Source organism: Didymosphaeria variabile (assembly GCF_027946475.1).
Source record: "Didymosphaeria variabile strain IMI 356815 chromosome Unknown scaffold_4, whole genome shotgun sequence".
Lineage (NCBI taxonomy): Eukaryota > Fungi > Ascomycota > Dothideomycetes > Pleosporales > Didymosphaeriaceae > Didymosphaeria > Didymosphaeria variabile.
This window is the reverse complement of record NW_026611623.1, coordinates 3,491,329-3,512,753: the sequence shown is the minus strand read 5'-3', so window position 1 is coordinate 3,512,753 and position 21,425 is coordinate 3,491,329. Positions and strand designations below refer to the sequence as shown.

Genomic DNA, 21,425 nt, shown 5'->3' with positions numbered 1-21,425 from the left:
TCGGATGCGAGCAAGGTGGGTGTGAGCTTGCCAGCTACAAAAGCGTTACCAAGTCGATCATACATTGTGTACCGTGAAGTGAACTGCCTTGTGAAACAATGTCCAAGGTTGAGACCTGATAGAGTATAGTCGGAGTTCACGGTAATGTCCACGCGAGAATCGCGCCGCGCCTACACGGAAAGCTATGACCAGGTTCACGCCTTACCTAACCCGTGTACTTGCATCATCGATCAGCAGCATCCGCCTCCAAACCCCAAACACCACACCGGTCCACCCATAATGCTGCACCTCCTACCGCTTTCGACGATCCTTCTCCTCCTCCGCACGATCGTCGCAAACCCCATATCCACCCCACAATCACAACCCCTCCCCCTCCTCATCTGGCACGGCCTAGGCGACAACTACGCAGCCGAAGGCCTCCACACCGTCGGCGACCTCGCAAACGCCACCAACCCCGGCACCTTCGTGTACTACATCCGGCTCGACGAGTCGCCCGACTCCGACAAGACCGCGACTTTCTTCGGCAACTTGACTGAACAAGTTGCTCAAGTCTGCGACGATCTTGCAAACCACCCGATCCTATCCACCGCACCGGGTGTCAATGCGCTGGGCTTCTCGCAGGGCGGACAGTTCCTGAGGGGCTTTGTGGAGAGGTGTAACTTCCCGCCAGTGAAGAATCTAATCACATTTGGAAGCCAGCATAATGGGATTGCGAGGTATCAGATTTGCGGGGCGACCGACTGGTTGTGTAAGGCGTATATCGGGTTGTTGAAAGCGAACACCTGGGGCGCATGGGTGCAGTCGCATCTTGTGCCTGCGCAATATTTCCGATCTACGAATGATACGACGGGCGAACCTACGGAGGAGTATCTGGAAAGCTCGAACTTTTTAGCCGATATCAATAACGAGCGCAAACTGAAGAATACTACCTACGCGAAGAACCTCGCGAGTCTGGATAAGTTCGTCATGTATCTGTTTGACGAGGATACGACGGTAATACCTAAGGAAAGTGGATGGTTCGCGCATGTCAATGGGAGTAGTGGAGAGGTTACGGACTTGAAGGACCGAGATATTTATAAGGAGGACTGGATTGGGTTGAAGAAGTTGGACGAGAAGGGTGGGCTGGAGTTTAAGACGACGGAGGGTGGGCACATGCAGCTGGACGACGAGATGCTTATGGATGTGTTCAAGACGTACTTTTCGCCCGAGAAAGCTAGCTGGGCTGGACCTACGGACAAGGTACAGGAGCAGGTGGAGTTGTAGGCCGAGTCCATGGATTGTTGCGGGTTCACATTCTCTTGGGAAAGGCTCATTCTTTCGATTCTGGCGGCGTCGCCGCTTCGCCGTAATAATTGCATCGGTGTTGTATTGCTGATTGCAGCGGTATTTGCAACAGATTGAGCGGCATTGTACAACAGCGAACGGAGAAAGAACTTTGGTATTCATTCGTACATAATCAGACCCATCTTTTATGCACCCAAACGCCGCGAATGAGATGATGCTATCAGAACGCAACAATCTACCCAGTGATCAACGGCGTCTGCACCGAAGACAACGCCTCCTGCTTCAACTTATTCCTCTTATCCTTGCTTATTGAGCGGGACTTCGTCTGCTCGGGGTCCTTCTTCGACTTCTTCGCTTTCCTGCGTTCCCTCTTCTCCTCGAGATCTTCGTCGTCGAGCATCTCCTCTTCCCACTCTTCCCACTTCTTCCGCTTCTCGCCCTTCTTGCTGTCCTCCGTGATCGCGCGTGTAGGAGCCTCGTCCAAAACCTTCTCCTCGTCTACCCACATTTCGTCTGCTGACCATATGGGAAGAGCCTTCGTCGTGGGGCCTTTGATGTACAGGCCGCGCACATTTCGCCACTTGTGCTCGATGTGCTTCTCGACCAGCTTCTCAACCACAGCCTCGACATTCTCCTTGAGCTGCTGCGCTGTCATAGACTGCTTTCCGACCTTGATCGAGGTGTTCGTCGAAGCGCTCATACTGACATACGTCGCGCTAAGCGCCGCCTCGATCTCCTTTGCCACACCCGCGGGCGTGCCCACAACATTCTCCTGCTTCTTCTTGTCTTCCTTTTTGCTCTTGTCGATGTATGCGCCAGCGGTGAGCTTGATTGGGATCGGCCGCTTTGACTTGGTGCCGTAGAAGGTCTTGCCCAGCGCCTCGGCGACAATCTTAGTTACGCGGTCATCGACCATGAAGATGTCGTATTCGGCGAGGAGTTGGCGCTTGGTCTCAAAGGACTTCCACTTTTTCTTGAGCTTGTCGACACCAATGACGCGGGCGACCTTTTTGCGGAGCTCCGCGGGAAAGGCAGAGGATTCGTAGATGAGGTCCTTGTAGGCGCGCTGGGGGTCTTTGGTGAAGATGCATATCCGGACGTCGCTGGCGATTATGGAGTGTGGTAGAGGGCTGTGTTGTGTCAGTAGTATTCTGTTGGGCTAAATGCGTGGATACATACAGTTTTGTGGGCTTCAATCGGCTGGTATCGTGGACATGCTCCTTGGTGGTGACAGTGAGGAAGATGGCCTGATCCTGGTCTGCTGCGTCGTCGTCGTCGGCAGCGAGGTTTTTCTTGTCGGCCTTGTCTTCCTTCTCCTGTGCGTGCTTCTTCATATGCGTAATGAGCCCCTTCGCTGCTCGTTCAACCTGCGCGGGATCCAGCTGGTACGGCGAAGCGGACTTCTTCGTAGCGAGCGCATTCTCTTTTTTCGGCGCGGATTTCGCGACGGCCTTTGACTTTGCCATGGTGTGAATTGTAAACGGGTAGCGAATCACTCCGGGTGTGTGTTGCAAAGGTTCAAGAAAATGTTGTCGCAAAGTTCACCGCCCGCTGCTGCCGTAGGGAAATCTTGGCGCTTAGAATTTTTGGAAGCAGCGACCCACTCTTTTTTGCAACCAAGGGCTAGGAGAAACGCTTTTCCGAGTGAAGCGGGGTCACAACACGTGATCTTCCAGAAGCCCTGGAATCCAGGACGAATCAACGCGAATCCTATGCAGCGCGTACCGGCACGCGACTTCACCCTGCAATTGTTCTGCCGTCACCCGAGCCGTTGTCAAATTCTGCAAAGCTGCAATGCAGTCATCCTTCGAAACAGCTCTCATACCACCAGGCATAGCATCGGTCGTAGTTTCAAGCTGACTGCAGTGGTCCTACCGCGAAGCTTCAAGGCAGACGCGCAATGGCACCGGAATAGATTGTCTCGCTGCAATTCGTCCGGAAGTCCTTTACATTTGAGCAATCTAGCCACGCGATCAATCGCGACGCTCGGTCCCCCGGGGCCTTCACTCAGGTTTCAACGCGTCGGAGACGTTATGACCACCGCGCTGCTCAACGCGCAACGTCCCAGCCCGGTAAGCAAAGTGGGCTGCTGCACAGGATGATTTTTTTTCTTACGCTACGTGACGTCCTGATTGACGTCCCTCGTCCCACAATGCGACACTACTGCATGACTGTGCCTGTAGTATGGATGTTTACAGCATTGGTTGCAGCTAGACCCAGAATCTTGACTAAGTGCTATTGCTCAAGGCTGTAATCGCGTCGGTAAACATTGTCTGGTAGAGCATCGGAGGATCTCCAATCTCTCGGACAGGCTGAATCGGAAATAAACAGCTCGTTCTTCGTGCAGAGTGCATATACGAACCAGGGTTTAGTAGAATCACAGCATGGCGCGTAAAGGCCGTCTGCCAATTGATGCTGGCAGGCCAAGGCCGGCCGGCAGAGGGGCTGGGACGAGCCAGACATATAGGCACAGCAGCAGCCGAACGAGGGAACAGCTGTGCTGCGCTCGTGCACGGATTTATGAACGAATCTACGGTCTTTGCCGAGGATAGCCCTGGTAGAGCAGAGACAGCGCGAGAATGCAGCTTCAAGACAGCGTCTTGCAGTAGACATGAACTTAAGATATCGACGACGTGGAGCACGCAGCGTCACGTACGACGACTTGTGATTGCAAGGAGTAATTTGTTCTGTGGGCGGAGAAATGGGAATTCCTGCTGGTCGTGCTTCCCGTCCAAGCTCTGTAGCGCGACTGTGGACCGTGAACCGCGATTACTCCACCCACCCTGGACGCGCCTTCTCACGCACACCTGGCAGACGCGGCCGACGTGACGACCTACTTTCTCTTCACAAACTGACCTCATGGCCAAAATTCTGTGACCACCCTTGACCGTCCTTTCTTTCCTCTTGTGCACCCTACCTCACTACAGCCGCCCGTCTGCCGGCTGACCCTCCCTCTGCACGTCCACGCCGGATACACGTCGCCCACCAGCGCGTCTTGCCCTCAACTGGACATGGACTCTTCTCCTTCCACCAGGGCACCGCAATTGCCCCTGGAGCCCGAGCAGCAGCGCTCCGAGCAGACGCGGAAGCCCTCGCTGCTCCCCGCCTTTGAACCGCTCTCGTCATCACCCTTCCCGCGTCCCAGCTCGTCGAAGCGCAAGCTCGACGCGGACTCTCCCACTCACGCCAGGCACCACCTGAAGTACTATCCTACGCCTGTGCCTACTTCGTCGACTGGCATTTTGGCATCCTCGTCGCCTCAGAAGAGGCTCGCTTTCGATCGTACCATCTCCGCCCTCTCGGAGCGGCAGCCGCTCGGGGCTGTGCCGACAGTCGACCTACCCGCGAATGGTGATATCGTTCGAATGGGCAGGTCTTCCAACTCGTCTGACTATCAGTTGTCCGCAAATCGCCTGATTTCGCGTGTTCACGTCCAAGCCGCGTATTACGCTCCGACCGCGTCTTACCCGAATGGGTATATTGAGCTGGAGTGCATAGGATGGAACGGTGCAAAGGTTCACTGCGGAGGCAATGTTTTCGAATTGAACAAGAACGACACGTACGTGTCAGAGAATCCAGGGCAGGAAATCATGCTGGATGTTCAAGATACTCGCGTCTTGATCGCGTGGCCTCTCGTTCCGGCGAAGCCTTCTTGGGAATCGGAAGATGATCTCTCCCCTACTCGACGATCTGCCCAAGACCACTTCGCGTCGAGTCCCCCAATTATCCCGCGTTCGCCCGTGTCGCAGAGTCCCATTCGCCAGCCTGTGTTCGCCGCCGCTCCTTCCCTGCCACCCCCAGCGGGGCCCGTGCAGATCTTCGAAGATGACGATGCTCGTGAGGAGAACGGCGATGCAACTCCCACACAGACTAGCCCCTTAGCTGCAGACGAGACCTTTGTCCGCCCTTCGCAGTCTCGCTCCAGCTCTGGCCCAGGAGCGGGAGCCTTGGACGCCAAAGCCAGCATTGGCCCCTCGTTCGACGAAGATGGTTTCTCGGATGGCGATGAGGAGAATGATCCTATCGTCCACTCCTTTGGTCCCTTCGGCCAAGATCTGAACTCTCGCCTTGCGTCGTTCTCCACCGCTACGCCTATTCAGCCTTTGTCTGCTCATCGCCGACGCTCGATCTTGCACTCAGCCTCGCCCCGCAAGTCATTATCTTCAGAAGCAGCACGTTTCAAAGAATCTCCGATCAAAAACCATATCATCAATCAACTCGCGTATTCCCGGATCCACTCGCAGCCTTTATCGGCCATCCACAGCAACCTCCCCGCTGAGTTAAAAGCTTGCCAGTCCAAGAAGTCTGAAGACGAAGAGGGTAGCGGCGCATCCACTCCGGTACCGCAGTTCAGCAAGCAAGATCTCAAGAGCTTGATGGATCGTATCCCCTGCATCGGAGAGATCCCTCGCTCTGGAAAGGACGCTGCCGGCCAGCCTCTGGAGAACGAGTTCTACTACGTTCCCGAGATGGACGCAAACATGCTGAGGCGCGAAACCGTCGGCGTGCGTGGTACTGGTCTACGGTCTGTGAGGAAACAGCACAAGGTATGTTCAACGTTAGACTTGCACCTTTTTTTGCTCACCTATTGCAGCAATACTACTGGAAGAAGCCCCGCGTTTGACCAACGTTCGCCAATTGTTCCGGGATACTGCAATTGTCTCTCTCGAGACCACGCAACCATTTGTATCTTCGCCCAACTTCTCGCTCGCAGTTCGTTGTCGTTCCGATAGTATATTTGGATGATTCACACCGTTGTTGCAAACGTCGTCTTCGTCAATTTCCGTACTGCGGCCAACATCAGATGCATGGCAACTGATTGCCTGTAGCTGTCTCCAAGACGTTCAGCACCCAACACTCAACTTTCCTTTTCGTGCGTGATTGCATAGCCAGGCGTTGTCGATACCAGAGTTCAGAGTTTTCGGATTTCCTTTTGGCTACCTGTTTCCTTTTCTGCTTTAAGATGTCGTATATCCCCCGAAGTTTGTGTACCTGGTTGCACATGTAACATTATCTTTTCCTTTCTAGCATCTGCATTGGTGGAGCTCGGATGGAAGGATGGTTGCACATATGGGAGGACGGTGTTTCTTTTTTGATGGAGGTCATGAATCATGGCATGGAGCTTTCGTGGTGTGTCGCGTTTGAAAGGAGGGCTAAGGAACGGGCTTTGTCCTCAGTGTAGGGGTCGATACGCGACGGCGCCTGGGGAATGTAGATGTGGTGGAAAAGTTTTGCTTACGTCTCTACGTTTGTTGACCTCTTCTCTTTGGAAGGTCGACAACAACGAGGTCTGTGGCATGTTGGATGAATGTGTTTTAGTCAATGCGGTCATGTGCTTCAATACAACTTCTAATGCGTAATATGGCTAGATCATGAAATCGTGCATTGAGTGTTAATTACGAGTGCGAATCTTTTGTTTCTGATGCATTAGCATTCAAGTCATTTTCGTACTCCGTGGTGTTTACTCTCGTGCCCCTCACCTCCCAGAGTAAACACATCATGACGTCATCACGGATGCGAATGTGGCGCCAGTTCACGTGATCAGAGTAGCGCGGGCGCCACCCGCAGTCTTCAATAACATGCAAAAACGACATCGCGATTTGACAAAGAGAAAAAGCCTTGAATTGCTGAGTGATCGATTCAATCTACATGAACGATCCTCTCAATGCTGGAACCGAGGTCGTGTCAGAAAATGCATCCATGCATGTGCCATAATTCCGCGCCATCTTTGTTGGAATATTTTCCGTAGCCATAGCATAGCAATCGTCGCACTCGTTTCCCTTGTCCCATCCATCGCACCAATACGCCAAGGAGGTGAGCCGCTCATTTGAGCTTCTTCTTGGGCCGGAGCTGGTTGGTGTGGCCGCACTTCTTCTTGCGGCAGTTGACGGCACGCGGAGGCAGGCGGGCGTAGCACTTGCGGCAGATCCTGCACACACATTAATACATCGTGTCTTTTACGTCATTACCACGGGTGGGGTGGTGTATGGGTCAAACGCACATCTTATCGCAGTTGTACTTGGAGGCGAGGGCCTTGAGCGAGGGCTCGATGATACCACCGCGCAGACGGAGGACCAAGTGCAGAGTCGACTCCTTCTGGATGTTGTAGTCGGAGAGGGTGCGGCCATCCTCGAGTTGCTTGCCGGCGAAGATAAGGCGCTGCTGGTCCGGGGGAATGCCTTCCTTGTCCTGGATCTTGGACTTGACGTTGTCTACCCTACTGTTAACACAATGTTCCTCTATTCTCCCGACGATGAATTTGAAAAGGCGATGCGCATTCGTGTGCAGCGGGCTGCAGGAGCAGGAGGCGTGGGATGGAGGGTGTGCGTACCAATGGTGTCCGACGACTCCACCTCGAGGGTGATGGTCTTGCCCGTCACTGCAGGAATTGTTAGCAGGATGGAAGGGCAACAGTATGTATCCGGCGCGACGTACGGGTCTTCACGAAGATCTGCATGGTGTCGGTGCTGCTGGATCTTGTCTGAGGTTCACGATGTGATGAGGCGAGCGATTTGGAGACTTCCAGTGCGCTGCTCGCTTAGCATGGCACGGGCCAATGAGCTAAACCCGATCACGTGGCGTGACTTCCGCCCGGGCGACACCCGAACACGACCATCGAAATAGCAACTACCAAACGGCTTGCTAACGAGAATTGCAGCTTTGTCTTAAAAAGCCAAGGGTATCTCATATGCTAGTTATCGCGGACTATATCTCAGTTGAAGGCCCTTCCGCCCGTGCGACAAGTCTACCGACCTCATCACTGCACACTCCATCTGTCGTATGTGACACTGATGACTTGGTTCAATCATTATCTGCATCCATCCTCTCCGCTTCTACGCCTTCCACTCGCTCCTCATTCACCCCTTGTGGCTCCGGTCGTTTCCGTCTACCCTGCTCACGCGCAATCTTCCTCTCAATGTGCCGTACACATCTCACAAGCATATCCATCGTAAGCCCAGAAATCCTAGCCGCCTCCTCATAGAACCTCGCAGCATGCGGCGGCAGGTTATGTTCGTTCGTGTATTCCGGATAACGTGCCCCAGGCCTCAGAACGTTCACATCCTCATCATCTGCGACTGCATTGACCTCCTTGATCGTATTATGCACCGCCCTCACAAGCTCGAGCTTCTTCTCATGTCTTTGGTCAGCCGATATCGCCTGAGGCTGAGTATCTGGGTCTGCTGCCACAGGAAATAAATTGTACATTGCAGCCTGGAAGGCATCGTCCGAGGTTTTTGTTTGGATATGTGTTTCATCCACGAAGTTGGCAAGATAAAAGTCGAGGTACTGGTCTAGTTCGGCGCCTGACATGGAGAACACGTCTTTCTCTTGGACCTTCGTCAGCTCCTCTGTCGTATATCGGTGCCGACCACCCCGTTCTGCGGCTCTCGCTTCTTTTATCAGTCCGGACCAAGCAGGCCAATCCATCGCCGTCGCTGCAGGTTCGGCTGCAGACCTTGGATGACGTTTAGAATCGTCGAAGGGAAAGATAAGTTTGACGCATATCACCAGACATGATATCAGTCGTGCCTCGGGTAGGCTTGTAATATTGAACTTTTGTCTGGGAGCAATATAGAGCGCGAAGTCGTATCCGAGTTTCTCACCCAAACGCATAGTGGCATCGTATAGCTCAAGTGGGAGCGCGAGATCCTTCAGATAGCGGAATAGAACGACCGGCACGTTGAGTGAAGGCCAGGCTATTGAGTACTTCAGCTCGAGTCCGGCTAGCATATTGGTATATGCGGTGTAGAAGCGTCTGAGGTTAAGTAGTGAATATGGGCTGAAGGCGCTGTGGTAAGTGGCAGGCAGTCGATTCCTCATCGCAGGGGGGATGAGGCGTATTGCGTTCAGATATGGCATGTCCTCCTCCGTAGTCCAAGTGTAGACGTCTCCTGGCGTTACAGGCAATCGAAGTGTGAGAGTGCCCAAGTAGCATAATGCGAGGCAGTCGATCAGGGTCGGATTCTCTTGGAGCTTCTTCCTACGGGACTGTAGGATTAAAGGATCTTCATCAGCCTCTGTTTCGCTTTCTTGCGTGCTGAAAACCTGAGATGACCCCGACTCTTGGGTTTCGTCCCTAATCTTATTTGCGAGTTGAAGGATGCGAAGTGTCCACAAGTCCTGGACGACCGTTTCGAGCTCTGCTGGTAGACCCTTCTTCTGGATCATGAATGCCAACTGGTGACGGAGGACTAGTTGAAGACATTTGACGTAAAGGTCGATTCCCCTGGCTCCAGTGTAGACTGCGCACAGATATCAGCCAACGCTCAAGTGATTACTCGCCACGGGCATAACTCCAATACGGTCTCATGAAAACAAAACAAAGAGTTGAAGCCAAATCAACGACTTGACTAGGTTGAGTTTCAAGATTAACGCACTGTTCTCAGGTCTTTCTTCCGCTTCCTTGTCGATCTTCTTTCGGGTCGTCGTTCGTATGGCCGTCTCAAATTGGTCCTCATCTTCTCCTGCGATTTGTTCCTGCGGCGTGGTAAGCCACATGTTTGTTGAACTACCAGCGCCCTACGTACGCCCTTCCGATGGCCATTTTCGCAGTAGAGGTAACCATCCTCGCCCTCTTCATATTTGCGCGAACGACAGTTTTCCACGCCACAGCGAGGCGCCATGATAGGCCAGTCAATTGTGTTGCCTTTTCAAGTTGTGGTGTCAGTCTGCAAAGCACTTTTCCACCAGTTGAGGCAGTCGCAACGGGTCTTCGCTTGCGCTAGCCCGAAGCGGCAAGCACACATTCACTTGAATTTCACGAATAGCAGCGACCGTGAAGGAGCTTACGTAGTATCATCATCTTTATCATTGCCGTTAGGTATATCTAATCTCAGGAGATTCGTGACACGTTTCTCCAGTACATGAAGGCAATGCAAGAAGCCCAAATCCGTCCGAAGATCCACAAACGTTCGTCGCCCTCAGGATGGCGAACGATGACTTTCAAGCCGAAAGTCACCGTACAGGTTGCAGCTCCACGCTATCCACATGAAGTCCCCCGCTTTTTAATTGACCGCTACACAACTTTTTCTAACCCAGGCCGTTCAACACTGAGTTATCTAACCAGTCTTGGGAGCCTCCTTGGCATCAATGGCAGCCTCCTCACCCATAGCAGTGAGAACGATAACGTCTGAGTTTCGATCAGCTCTGTCCAAATTGACTTTTCAATTGCCTTCACTTACTGGTGTCCTTGCCATCCTCAGTGAAGAGCTTGCTGATCTTGTCACCAACCTCGCCATCGGGAAGCTTGACATCGTCCTTGGTGGAGCCGTCGTCAGACATGAGGGAGAGGAAACCGTCGTCAGTAACGTCGAGCTGAGTGGAGTTAGTGCTGATCCAATAGTGGAGGTCTTGGCGCACTCACGAGCTGGTATTCCTGGCGGCGGACGTTGGGGACATCCATGTTGTGGGTGGACGGGCACAGCTCTTCGAGCTTCTTCGCGGTGAAGATGTCGATGGCGACCAAGTGGACCTTGGCGTGACCGTGCTTGCCAGTCTTGGAGGTGGACATTTCGACGATCTTGCAGGGACGGTTCTTGATGACGACGAAACCGTTCTTCCTCAGCGCAGAGCACTGCATGGGGTAGGTGGTGGAGGCACCGGCATCGGCGCTCTCGAAGGTGTGCTCATGCTGTAAACGATGCGATTAGCTTGCGATCTTGATGATTGTATGCGGAAAGCTGGCATGAGGGCTGCGCGCACTCAGGCGGCGGCAATGGCAGAGGCGGGGTACTGTGCGCACGAGTGCACATGCAAGCCCTGGAGAAGAAGTACGTACCTGCGCGTCGTCGGCCATGGTGATTAATGAGTGGAATGCGGCGGAAGGTGAGGAAGAGGCTGTCGGGATGGTGATCGTGCGAGGTGGGGTGGGCAGAAGCTCCTTTTAAACGGTAGAGGAAGAAGTCTGCAGTCTGGATCAAAATTGAGGGTTGGGGCACTGAGGGGCGGATGGCCCGTGCGTTTTCGTAAAGGCGGCAAGGGCAACCCGTCGTCGGATTAACGACGGCCCGAGGTTGAGCTGGGAGCTGTGGATAGGTACGACGGAACACGAACCATCGACTCGAACAATGCGCCCTTGACGAACCGTGGACTGTAGTTGGCACGCAGTATGTGGGGTCTGGACAGGCTTTCCGGGCACTCGACGCCCTCGGGCACGCCTCCACCGCGCCGCGACTCTTACTCCCCAGCTCCTCGCCGGCTGCACCCCACGGATAGACCCGCGCCCTTGCCGTTGCGACCTGGCCTGAACCCACGCTCGTCCTCATTGTCGCTCATATCACCGCTCTCTTCGACTACGAGTCTACCCTCCACAGCTAATATACCCAATGGCTCAGGGCGCAGACGACCGCCGGGCGGTGTGCCTCCCAACGTGCCAGATCCAGTGCAGGTGTTGGAATCGATTATGGGAGGACCGCCGCGCAAGCCGCCTCCGTTAAAAGTCAACGGAATAGGCGTAATACCAGACAAGCCTGAAGAGTTGGAGACGAGCATCGACTTCGGGGGGCTAAGTCTGCAGGACTTCGCAGCGGAGGACACACCCGAGCCAGTGGCATCTCCTGTACATACATATAGCGCTCAGTCAGTTGAAGAATGTACGTGCTTCACTCTTTCTCCAAGTGACCTTGCTTATTGTGAGTGCAGTTGACAAGGAGAAGGACAAGTTCGAGGACCTGCACAGGTCTATCATTGCGTGCGACGAGGTGCTCAAGTCCGTTGAAACCTACCTCACCAATTTCCAGGCCGATCTTGGCGCCGTTTCCGCGGAGATAGAGTCTCTGCAAAACCGCTCGGTCGCGTTGAATACCAAACTCGAGAATCGAAAAGTGGTGGAGAAGATACTAGGTCCGGCGGTGGAGGACATAAGCATATCACCGGCTGTTGTGCGGAAGATTGCAGAGGGGCCGGTGGACGAAGGCTTCCTACGCGCGCTATCGGATCTCGAAAAACGGTCGAAAACGATCGCCTCCAAGTCCACTTCGCAGACGGACCTCAAGGCTTTAGAAGACATAAAGCCGCTGCTTACCGACCTTACCAACCGCGCTACCGAACGGATACGCGACTACATTGTTGCTCAGATCAAGGCGATACGCTCGCCTTCTATGAACGCCCAAATCATCCAACAGCAAGCATTTTTGAAGTACAAAGACTTGTATGCCTTCCTAGCGAGGCACCAACCGGAACTTGCCTCGCAAATATGCCAAGCGTACATTTACACTATGCGATGGTACTATCTGAATCACTTCACGCGATACAGGATAAGCCTGGAAAAACTGAAGATACACGCATTAGACAAGTACGATGTGCTCGGTGAAGATCCCACATCGAAGAGAAGCGGCGCACTCTTAGGGCCAGCTAGGGGCGGTCCACCAGCCTCATACGATGCCTTCTCCCTCGGCCGCCGCGTTGACACCCTCAAAACCACCTCAGTAAACGCCTTACCGGCGCACCTTGCCGAAGAAGAAAAAGCCGCACACTACCTGGAAACACCCTTCCGGAGTTTCAATCTCGCCCTCATTGATAACGCGTGCTTCGAATACACCTTCCTAACAACATATTTTTCGCCCAGCCAAACGTACCACGCTATCGGTCGCACTTTCGCAGCGATCTTCGAACCCACATTTGCCCTTGGGCAGGCTCTCACGAAGCAACTCGTCGAAACGTCAACAGACACGCTCGGCATGCTCCTCTGCGTCCGTCTGAACCAGCACTTCGCCTTCGAGCTGCAGCGCCGCAAAGTTCCCGCTGTAGAGGGCTACATTAACGCCACGAACATGCTTCTCTGGCCGCGCTTCCAGAAGATCCTCGACCTGCACTGTACATCCCTCCAAAAACTCACGAATTCCCTCCCGAACCGACCTTCAACCGGCGCAGCCCTCCTCGGCTCTCAAAACACCGCAAATTCTACCGCGCCGACGCTGCTAACGCAAAAGTTTGCGAACTTACTGCACGGAATTCTGTCGCTGAGCAGCGAGGCCGGAGACGACGAGCCGGTTTCTGTGAGCGTGGGCAGGCTGAGGAGCGAGTACGAGGCGTATCTGGTGCGGATGGGCAAGGGGATTGGGGATGCGAGGAAGAGGGAGAGGTTTCTGTGTAATAATTACAGTCTCGTGTGTACAATATTGACCGATGTGGAGGGGCGGTTGGGTGAGGAGGCGCTGGCGCATTTTGAGAAGTTGAGGGATGCGCATGATAAATGAGCAGCCGCATTGGCGTTGGAAAGATCATGTATTTAGCGTTCCAAGCATTTGAGCATGCATTTGTCTACCTGTCGACATCTTGATTGTTGAAATTAGGCTGATGAACGCTCATCCCCCTTCCATATCTTCTTATGCTGCTCCTTCACCCCCCTCATCTTCCACCCCTCCAACGTCGCCATAACGATCCACCACACCAAGAACATCAAACCAAGCGCCAGTGCCCACCCAATGGCCTCCGTTCCAAACCACTCAAAAATCGAAATCAACTTCTTCATCCTTTGACTCGGGCCCTCGGACCCTAATCGCATCTGCCGCCCAGTCAGAATAACCTGCATTGCGCTCAAGATCACGCTGAATGAGGCGAAGAGGAATAAAGTGACGGGGAAGAAGCGCTGGAAGTACACCCCGTAATTGGACTCGAAGCGGTTGAAATGATAGCGGTGGAGGAAAAGGCCAGAGTGGAAATTTAAAGCTTCGAGGAGGAGTTCGCCGTAGCGCCAGCGTGGGGAGACCGCTGTAAACGGAAGCGCAGTGAAGGCGGACGTGAAGGCGACGAGGGATTCGAAGGTCACGGTATCACCTTGTGGAAGTAGGCCGTGACAAAGCGCGATGGTATGGTCAGAGCGATGCGTTATTAGCTGGGCGTAGGTGCGTAAGAAGCCAAGGGACGTTGATGTGAGGCGAGCTCTTTCTTCTGGAGAAATGGAGTGATTTCTAGGGTCGAGGAGGTACTCCCAGAAGGCGTGGGAGCAGAGGTATGCGGGGAGTGGTTTGATGTATATGATGCGGTTTTCGGATAGTACGAGGTGCAGGGAGGGGTCTTCAGTGACGACGATTCGTCGCTCGAAGGTGAGCTGGTGGCTTAGTGTCTTGACAATGGGGTTTGCGCCGCACCACCAGAGCTTGTGGTTGAGCTTGTTGAGTCCTGGCGTGTCCAGGTCTTGGAGGCTGTATGCAATCATGCTACGGGAATCAAGAGAGACGCTGGGGGCGTCTGGCAGCCGTTGAGCCTTTGTGTGGCTGTGAAGATATGATGGTTCATCTGTTCCATGGATATATTCAAGTTCCTTGCAGAGTTGCTGTGATTGTTCGAATGGAGGAAAGCCGGGCAAAGCTTGGTTGCTTGGTGTGATTGTGGATGATGGAACTGAGGTGACATATGTGGGCGTGGGTGATACTGGTGTGGTCTGATGCTCGTCCATTGGTTTCTCTAAGCCTATTGTACGCATGAGGGAGAGCCGAGTCGCTGCCTCAGGTCAAATGATCCTGAGGTGCTTAAAGTCTGGCGATGCGAATTATACGAGCTGCTGAGATTAGTCAACTAGCATGCAGAAGCCCGCAGTCGATGATTGGGTCGCAAAGGCCGCGAAGCCACCACCGATCGGTCACAGGCTAACCACAACCAGATAAAATCGTGCAGTTCGTGGTTGCCTGACTGGTGGTCGGTACTGCTGAAATGTTCGTGTCACTTGAACTTAGATAATTTGCGCTCTCTTCCTCTAAACCAAAACGAAGTTCGAAGCGATTGCAGAATACTTTTCATAATCATCGAACGTTTTCATTCAAACGGTCCGACGACTGTCTACGATCGATTTCGTACCCAGGGCCGTCTCGCACCCGATGGTCTCACTTGCATTTCTAGTTGTGTTAGCCAAGATCCAACGCACTGCTATCAGGTCATGGAAGCGAAGAGGAGAAAAGTGGTAGACGTGTGAATCACTGACTGGAAAGATCTGGTAGACTTTGAAATAGTGCCTATCATCACATCGACAGGAGTGAATACCGAAATATTGGAGACTAACGATGGCGCGGTCGTGGCAGGTGGGGTTCGTGAAGATGTTGTGGCTGTGCTTCGTAGATAGCAGTGCTCGTATACCAGCCGAAACTGTGGCTGAGCTACAAAGCAGAACAACATACTCAACCCACGGTCGTCAAGAGATCTGTATTCCCTTTTGTATCTTATTGAAGATAGCCACCTCTTTATTGCTTCTTCCAGCTCACTTTTCGTCTTGCCTTGTTCAGAGAGACGAGTACAATGGTTTACTCTGCTGGACGGTCCTGGCAGTGGCAAACCAGTCCTTTCAAATGGATTTCTCGGGTCTTCAAAGGAGTAAACGTCTCCTTTGGTTTCTGGGTGAGGTATGTCAAGGATGATGCTCAACCCGTCGCGTCCACATTCGCGGTAGGGAACCTTGCGTGAAACCTTCGAACTGTAGGGACACGAAGCTGACAACATTGTAGGGGCAAGACCTCAGGTATACGCCCCTAGAGCATGGGCAAATCCGGCTTCTTGCGATCCGTCCTGGCCGTTCGGAAGACAAGGTTGTGACGCGATTAGTCACTGTCCCTTTATCAGATTCCCTGCCCTATGAAGCTCTCTCCTATACCTGGGGCGCATGGAATGATCGTGGCACCCTTGTCATCGATGGGCAGACCGTAGATATACATGCAGGTCTGTTCAACGCGATCCATGCGCTAAGGTACGAGAACTTTGAGAGATTGATCTGGGCGGATGCAATTTGCATTAACCAAAGGGACAACGAGGAAAAGTCCCACCAAATCCAGATCATGGATCAGATTTACGCCACCGCGGATAATGTCGTCATATACCTCGGACAGGTGACAGAGCATAGCCAACAAGGCATAGAAGCTTTGCGATCGTTCATTGATCTGGACGTCACGTTAGCACAACCGCCTTGGCTATACGTACCGCCACCTCAGACGGAAAAATGCCTCGCAGATATCTTGATGCGGCCGTGGTTCACACGCATTTGGACTGTCCAGGAGTCCGTCCTAGCTCGGTATACTACACTCGTCTGTGGAAAGCACCAAGTATCGTGGCGTGGAGATTTCCAGACCCTGAAATCGATCGTTTTTCGTTTCAAAGCTGCCGCTATAGCCCCTCACTTTGGTCCAGACGGTAATCCCAGCCATTTGAACTGGACGCCATTTCTCCAGACACTCGAGGCACAAATGAGGCAAGCGGCGAGAAGGGAAGGCGCCATGATTGAACGGACCCAACTTGACCTTGCTTTCGACTTCCGACATCGACGTTCGACAGATCCAAGGGACAAATACTTTGCAATTTTCAGCATCGTAGAGAACGACCGTGGTGGCACTCTCGCTCTGGCCTCGGATTATAGTAAGGATGTCGAAGAGTTGCACCGCAAGTTTGTGACGGAAATGCAGCGCCTTAGTGAGACCATATAAGACAAGAGACCCCAGCGCTGTGCGGCCAAAATTTTGGGGACTAGCACAGGTAGGATCGTGGTCGATGTAGACGGTCGGATTTCAAGAACAAGACAAGCGCTGTACGTCAAGACTGTGTGAAGATACAGGAGCAGGCCTAAGGCGGATACTGTTGTATGTTAAGAAAAGGACTTTTTAAAATAGGTCGGTTTCGACGGAACGAGAGGAGTGCAGGCTACCTACGGTACGCAACTGGGACGCGGGTATGGAGGGGTCAAGCAGTATAGAGGTCACTTAGCTTTGGATACTAGGTGTATTCTGAACAACTTGAGTTGTACTGCACAACTTGTTGATCCGGAACACCACAGGTAGAAAGGACTTACGGTTGATTGTGGTTGGAGGCAGACATACGTTGTCATTCTGCTGCTGCTGGGATGTGGGATGCAAAAGTGCACTCACTATTTGGTATTTCCTCAAGTTCGTTCAATGCAGCTCAGTTAATCCGCCGTTTGAAATCCTAAGGATCTTTGAATGCGTCTTGTAGTGGCCTGATGTTCCTAGGATTTCCCTTCGCCCCGCCTCGGCTCGATGCGGCGGGCTAAACCCTGTTGAGCGCTGCACTTGCGACAACGTCATGCTTGTGTTGTGGGTCGCAGCTCTCACCACCAAGGAGATGCAAGCTTCTTAGTCAGGACCCCGAAACGTTTAAATAGTCCCTGGGATCCTGTGTACCATCTATCCCTCCCTCCTAATCTCCTCTCTTTCTTTCCTCCCTCTCCACTCCTTGTTGGCCTGCATAGCTCACGCCGGGCGCTTGCAGCTTTTCGAATCGGCGATTGTTCACTAGAGGATCATAGTCACACCCAGACTAAAGAGCAATTGAAAAGAATCAACCGTCAAGATGTCCGTATCCGCAGCATTGAAGAGTAGGGTCAGGAGACCGAGCTATTTGAAGAAGATCGCCAAGGCTGAGGACCTGCTTCATCATTTTCCAAACGGTGCATATGTCGGTTGGAGTGGATTCACAGGTGTAGGGTATCCAAAGTGAGTATCTCATTTCGCTTTCCTCCGATCTCGGTCAAGCTGGTTGTGAAATATTGAGAATGGGTGTTGTGTTTGTCCCGAGGCGGAACGGAAGTTTGAGGGGCCGAGCCATCTCCGAGCGAGAGATGAGAGCACGGATGAATATTTTTGTGGGTCAATCGAGGCAAAGCAAATGTTTGGAACTTTCAGCGCTAGCGATGCCTGTTTATGCAGATTATGTGCGTTTGATGGGCAAGAGATGAAGGCAAGGGAAATTGGCCCACCAATTTCACTTGGCCTCTTCGACCTATATGCCCAGATCGACGAACGACTAACAGCCCCACTTCAGGAAGATACCTACTGCTTTGGCCGACCATGTCGAAAAGAACAATCTGCAGGGTCAGATGAAATACAACCTCTTTGTTGGCGCGTCTTCTGGTGCCGAGACTGAAAACCGATGGGCGCGTTTGAACATGATCGAGCGGCGGTCGCCTCATCAGGTTGGAAAGGAAATTGCAAAGGGTATCAACAATGGAAACATCAAGTTCTTCGATAAACATCTGAGCATGTTCCCGGTGGACTTGATGTATGGGTATGTACAATTTCCGATCAATTCGCTATAAAAAACATGCACGAACAATGCATCGATTGCAAAGAAAATAGAACGCTAACATTGAGTAGATACTACACACTTAACAAACCCTCAAACCGCCTCGATGTAACCATCGTGGAAGCTTCTGCCATTACCGAAGATGGTGGCATCATTCCTGGTGCTTCCGTTGGCGCATCACCTGAGCTCATCCAGATGGCTGACAAGATTATAATCGAAGTCAACACGGCAGCTCCCTCTTTCGAAGGCCTACACGATATCACCATGACTGATCTGCCTCCTCGCCGGAAGCCGTATCTTATCATGGCCCCTGAGGACCGCATTGGTACCCCTCATATCCCGATCGATCCTGAGCGTGTCGTGGCGATTGTCGAGAGTGACTACCCCGATCAAACTCAACCGAACGCGCCTGAGGACGACACGAGCCGGGCAATTGCTTCGAACTTGATTGAGTTCTTGAAGCATGAGGTGAACCACGGCAGACTCCCAGAGAACTTGCTCCCTCTCCAGTCTGGTAGGTAATTAAGCCCTAAAATTAGGCTAGTATATTGATTGGCTAAAGGTATTGGTAACATTGCGAATGCTGTCATCGGAGGTCTGGCTGTAAGTCACGCATCATGTTTTTGATGCATACGGCGAGATGCCCTTCTTAAGAATTAACACTAACGAAACGTAGTCTGGAGGTGCAAACTTCAAGAACCTCAAGGTTTGGACAGAGGTGCTACAGGACTCCTTCCTTGATCTTTTCGATTCTGGCAACCTAGACTTCGCCACCGCAACCTCCATCCGCTTCTCCCCCGACGGCTTCCAGCGCTTCTACAAGAATTGGGACCGCTACGCACCCAAGCTACTCCTCCGCTCCCAGCAGGTTTCGAATTCACCCGAGATCATCCGCCGCCTCGGTGTCATTGGTATGAACACCCCTGTCGAAGTGGACATGTATGCGCACGCAAACAGTACCTGCGTCATGGGATCCCGTATGCTCAACGGCCTTGGCGGATCTGCAGACTTCCTCCGTTCTGCCAAGTACTCTATCATGCACACGCCCTCTACACGCCCCTCCAAGACCGATCCCACCGGCGTCTCCTGCATTGTGCCCATGTGCACGCACATCGACCAAACAGAGCACGACCTCGACGTTATTGTAACGGAGCAGGGTCTCGCTGATGTACGCGGTCTTTCACCGCGCGAACGCGCCCGCGTCATCATCAAGAAATGCGCGCATCCCGATTACCAGCCTATCTTGGAAGACTACTTCAACAAGGCGGAGTTCGAATGCTTGAGGAAGGGCTGGGGCCATGAGCCGCATTTGCTGTGGAACAGCTTCGACATGCACAAGCACTTGAATGAGAAAGGTACGATGAAGTTACCGAGCTGGGACTGGAGGAGCAGTGAGGAGGGTATGAACAGTGCGAAGAGCAAGCTATAAAGAGTAACGCAGTAGATCAATTTTTGCAGAGATATGGACGGCGTTTCGGTAGCGTATTGTAGGATACATCAATGGAAATACTCTATATATGCTCAAGTCTCGAGTAAACCATGCGCGGATAGTAATAGTCTGCTCTTTTCCTACCGAGACACTGTGGGAGTAGTTGATGCATCCAATACAGTCGAGACGAATATTAGATAGCCTGCAACACCGGGCATCAGCTAAACTTGGGCAGCACCTGATCTCTCACAGTACATCAGGCTAGTCGTTGCTGTCACATGTATCGGCCCCTCACCATCCCACCTTCACACAAATGAGTTTTATCAATAACGAAGGAGTGTAATTGTGTCTATCTCTATGGACATAACAACAGTTGGCGAATGGGAAAGTCGGTAAAAGAAAGGAAAGGGAATATAACTGTCAACAATTGAAAGTCTCACCCATCATCTGGGTATGCTGCTGTACATAGCGATACTCAAGATATAGTGGTGCTTCCGCATGAAAGTTGAGTTTTAAGGGGAGAATGTAGAAAGCGGGGAACCTCTTTCATTGATTCCGCAGATCCGGTCTTTAAAGATCAGGAGTGAAGGCATAATGAGTTGGGTATCAATGAGGAAACCTTCGAAGCATCGGGAAGTAGTTGAAAATCGAGTCCAACTACTAGACGCCGACAGTGTTCGTCATCTACACTGCGGTTAGCCAGAAACCTGATACGTGAAGCTAGGGCGCCAGAGCGAAGCTAGTTCTGGTATTTACTGGCCCTTTTCAGCAGACGAATCTTTTTCTTATCCTTTTTCGTCTGCGCTTGCTGCTGCTTGGCGGCGGCATGCTCGGTTGCAATCTCCTGGCGTTGAACGGCCTCATTTGCCATCTGCTCCTGCGCCTCTGCTTCTAATTGGAGATCATTCTTGCTCCTATAATCCGCTGGTAAGTTCTGCTTGATCTTCTTGTAGGACATGTTGTAGCCTTTGGCGTAGGGATGAGAGTGACAACCGCCACCACTCTTACTGCTCTTCACCGTGAAGACATCTCCACAGGCCTCACAGTAAGCAACGTGGTTCTGCTTGAAGCACCGCCAACTGGGAGCTCCACCACATAGCCCACAGTGGTGCTTGTAGTTGTTGCTGTCCCCATCCTGTTTGTTGCGGGGAATGGGGGCCATTTCGGATAGTATGCGTTGTGCCTGGCTTTTTCGTGAAAGATGCCAGGCTTGGTACGAAGTCCTAATCTGCTTGCGGTTCCAATTTGTGTTCAACCGTAAAGGGTTGCTGTTGATGTCAGGTATATGTTGAGTGGATACTTAGGAAAGAGTAAACCTGTGGCATCTTATCGCACCTGGGGCTCTAAGGCTGCATGTGAGCCTACGTTCACTGCAAGTGGTGACACATCACGAGTGATCATGTGGACTGGGACGGATGATTCTTAATGGTCGATTTCACCTGGTTTCAGTCACAGGGCTAGAGCCAATCACTGAGTACGCAACACGCATAATATATCCGTTCCATTGACAAGCCCAAGGTACCGTTCCGCCCAATGGTGCTTCTCCGTGATTAGAAGATCATATGAGACAAAAAGCCCGAAAAGGGTGAGCAATCGGAAAAGCCGCCGTACGTGAATAATGCCTGTTCAACCTGAACAATGTCCATCCGAGACACTGCGTTCAGCCACTCGCCATGATCGTCCAGAATAGGGG

At 52.5% G+C, this 21,425-nt stretch overlaps 10 protein-coding genes across 10 annotated transcripts; 5 read left to right on the top strand and 5 right to left on the bottom strand.

Moving 5' to 3' along the window:
- Nucleotides 1-279: 279 nt before the first annotated feature.
- On the top strand, nt 280-1,263 carry N0V89_006041 (uncharacterized protein; the record flags this gene model as incomplete). The annotated part of the gene is made up of 1 exon (XM_056214814.1): nt 280-1,263. The coding sequence occupies one exon, from the start codon at nt 280-282 to the stop codon at nt 1,261-1,263; it is 984 nt and encodes a 327-aa protein (XP_056072081.1).
- Nucleotides 1,264-1,519: 256 nt separating this feature from the next.
- Nucleotides 1,520-2,750, bottom strand: CIC1 (proteasome-interacting protein cic1; the record flags this gene model as incomplete). Its single annotated transcript, XM_056214813.1, has 2 exons — nt 1,520-2,414; nt 2,464-2,750. The coding sequence occupies 2 exons, from the start codon at nt 2,748-2,750 to the stop codon at nt 1,520-1,522; spliced, it is 1,182 nt and encodes a 393-aa protein (XP_056072080.1).
- A 1,545-nt stretch (nt 2,751-4,295) lies between these two features.
- On the top strand, nt 4,296-5,908 carry TOS4 (target of SBF; the record flags this gene model as incomplete). The annotated part of the gene is made up of 2 exons (XM_056214812.1): nt 4,296-5,831; nt 5,879-5,908. 2 exons carry the CDS (start codon nt 4,296-4,298, stop codon nt 5,906-5,908), a joined length of 1,566 nt encoding a protein of 521 aa, XP_056072079.1.
- A 2,177-nt stretch (nt 5,909-8,085) lies between these two features.
- On the bottom strand, nt 8,086-9,783 carry N0V89_006038 (uncharacterized protein; the record flags this gene model as incomplete). The annotated part of the gene is made up of 2 exons (XM_056214811.1): nt 8,086-9,476; nt 9,663-9,783. 2 exons carry the CDS (start codon nt 9,781-9,783, stop codon nt 8,086-8,088), a joined length of 1,512 nt encoding a protein of 503 aa, XP_056072078.1.
- A 560-nt stretch (nt 9,784-10,343) lies between these two features.
- Nucleotides 10,344-11,080, bottom strand: ANB1 (translation initiation factor eIF5A; the record flags this gene model as incomplete). The annotated part of the gene is made up of 4 exons (XM_056214810.1): nt 10,344-10,414; nt 10,467-10,599; nt 10,649-10,915; nt 11,063-11,080. 4 exons carry the CDS (start codon nt 11,078-11,080, stop codon nt 10,344-10,346), a joined length of 489 nt encoding a protein of 162 aa, XP_056072077.1.
- A 312-nt stretch (nt 11,081-11,392) lies between these two features.
- VPS52 (Vacuolar protein sorting-associated protein 52) lies at nt 11,393-13,481 on the top strand (the record flags this gene model as incomplete). Its single annotated transcript, XM_056214809.1, has 2 exons — nt 11,393-11,876; nt 11,926-13,481. 2 exons carry the CDS (start codon nt 11,393-11,395, stop codon nt 13,479-13,481), a joined length of 2,040 nt encoding a protein of 679 aa, XP_056072076.1.
- Nucleotides 13,482-13,573: 92 nt separating this feature from the next.
- Nucleotides 13,574-14,683, bottom strand: N0V89_006035 (uncharacterized protein; the record flags this gene model as incomplete). The annotated part of the gene is made up of 1 exon (XM_056214808.1): nt 13,574-14,683. One exon carries the CDS (start codon nt 14,681-14,683, stop codon nt 13,574-13,576), a length of 1,110 nt encoding a protein of 369 aa, XP_056072075.1.
- Nucleotides 14,684-15,566: 883 nt separating this feature from the next.
- On the top strand, nt 15,567-16,691 carry N0V89_006034 (uncharacterized protein; the record flags this gene model as incomplete). The annotated part of the gene is made up of 2 exons (XM_056214807.1): nt 15,567-15,620; nt 15,723-16,691. The coding sequence occupies 2 exons, from the start codon at nt 15,567-15,569 to the stop codon at nt 16,689-16,691; spliced, it is 1,023 nt and encodes a 340-aa protein (XP_056072074.1).
- An 880-nt stretch (nt 16,692-17,571) lies between these two features.
- Nucleotides 17,572-19,732, top strand: ACH1 (acetyl-CoA hydrolase; the record flags this gene model as incomplete). Its single annotated transcript, XM_056214806.1, has 5 exons — nt 17,572-17,714; nt 18,043-18,285; nt 18,375-18,817; nt 18,866-18,906; nt 18,980-19,732. 5 exons carry the CDS (start codon nt 17,572-17,574, stop codon nt 19,730-19,732), a joined length of 1,623 nt encoding a protein of 540 aa, XP_056072073.1.
- Nucleotides 19,733-20,471: 739 nt separating this feature from the next.
- On the bottom strand, nt 20,472-20,894 carry N0V89_006032 (uncharacterized protein; the record flags this gene model as incomplete). The annotated part of the gene is made up of 1 exon (XM_056214805.1): nt 20,472-20,894. One exon carries the CDS (start codon nt 20,892-20,894, stop codon nt 20,472-20,474), a length of 423 nt encoding a protein of 140 aa, XP_056072072.1.
- Nucleotides 20,895-21,425: the final 531 nt, after the last annotated feature.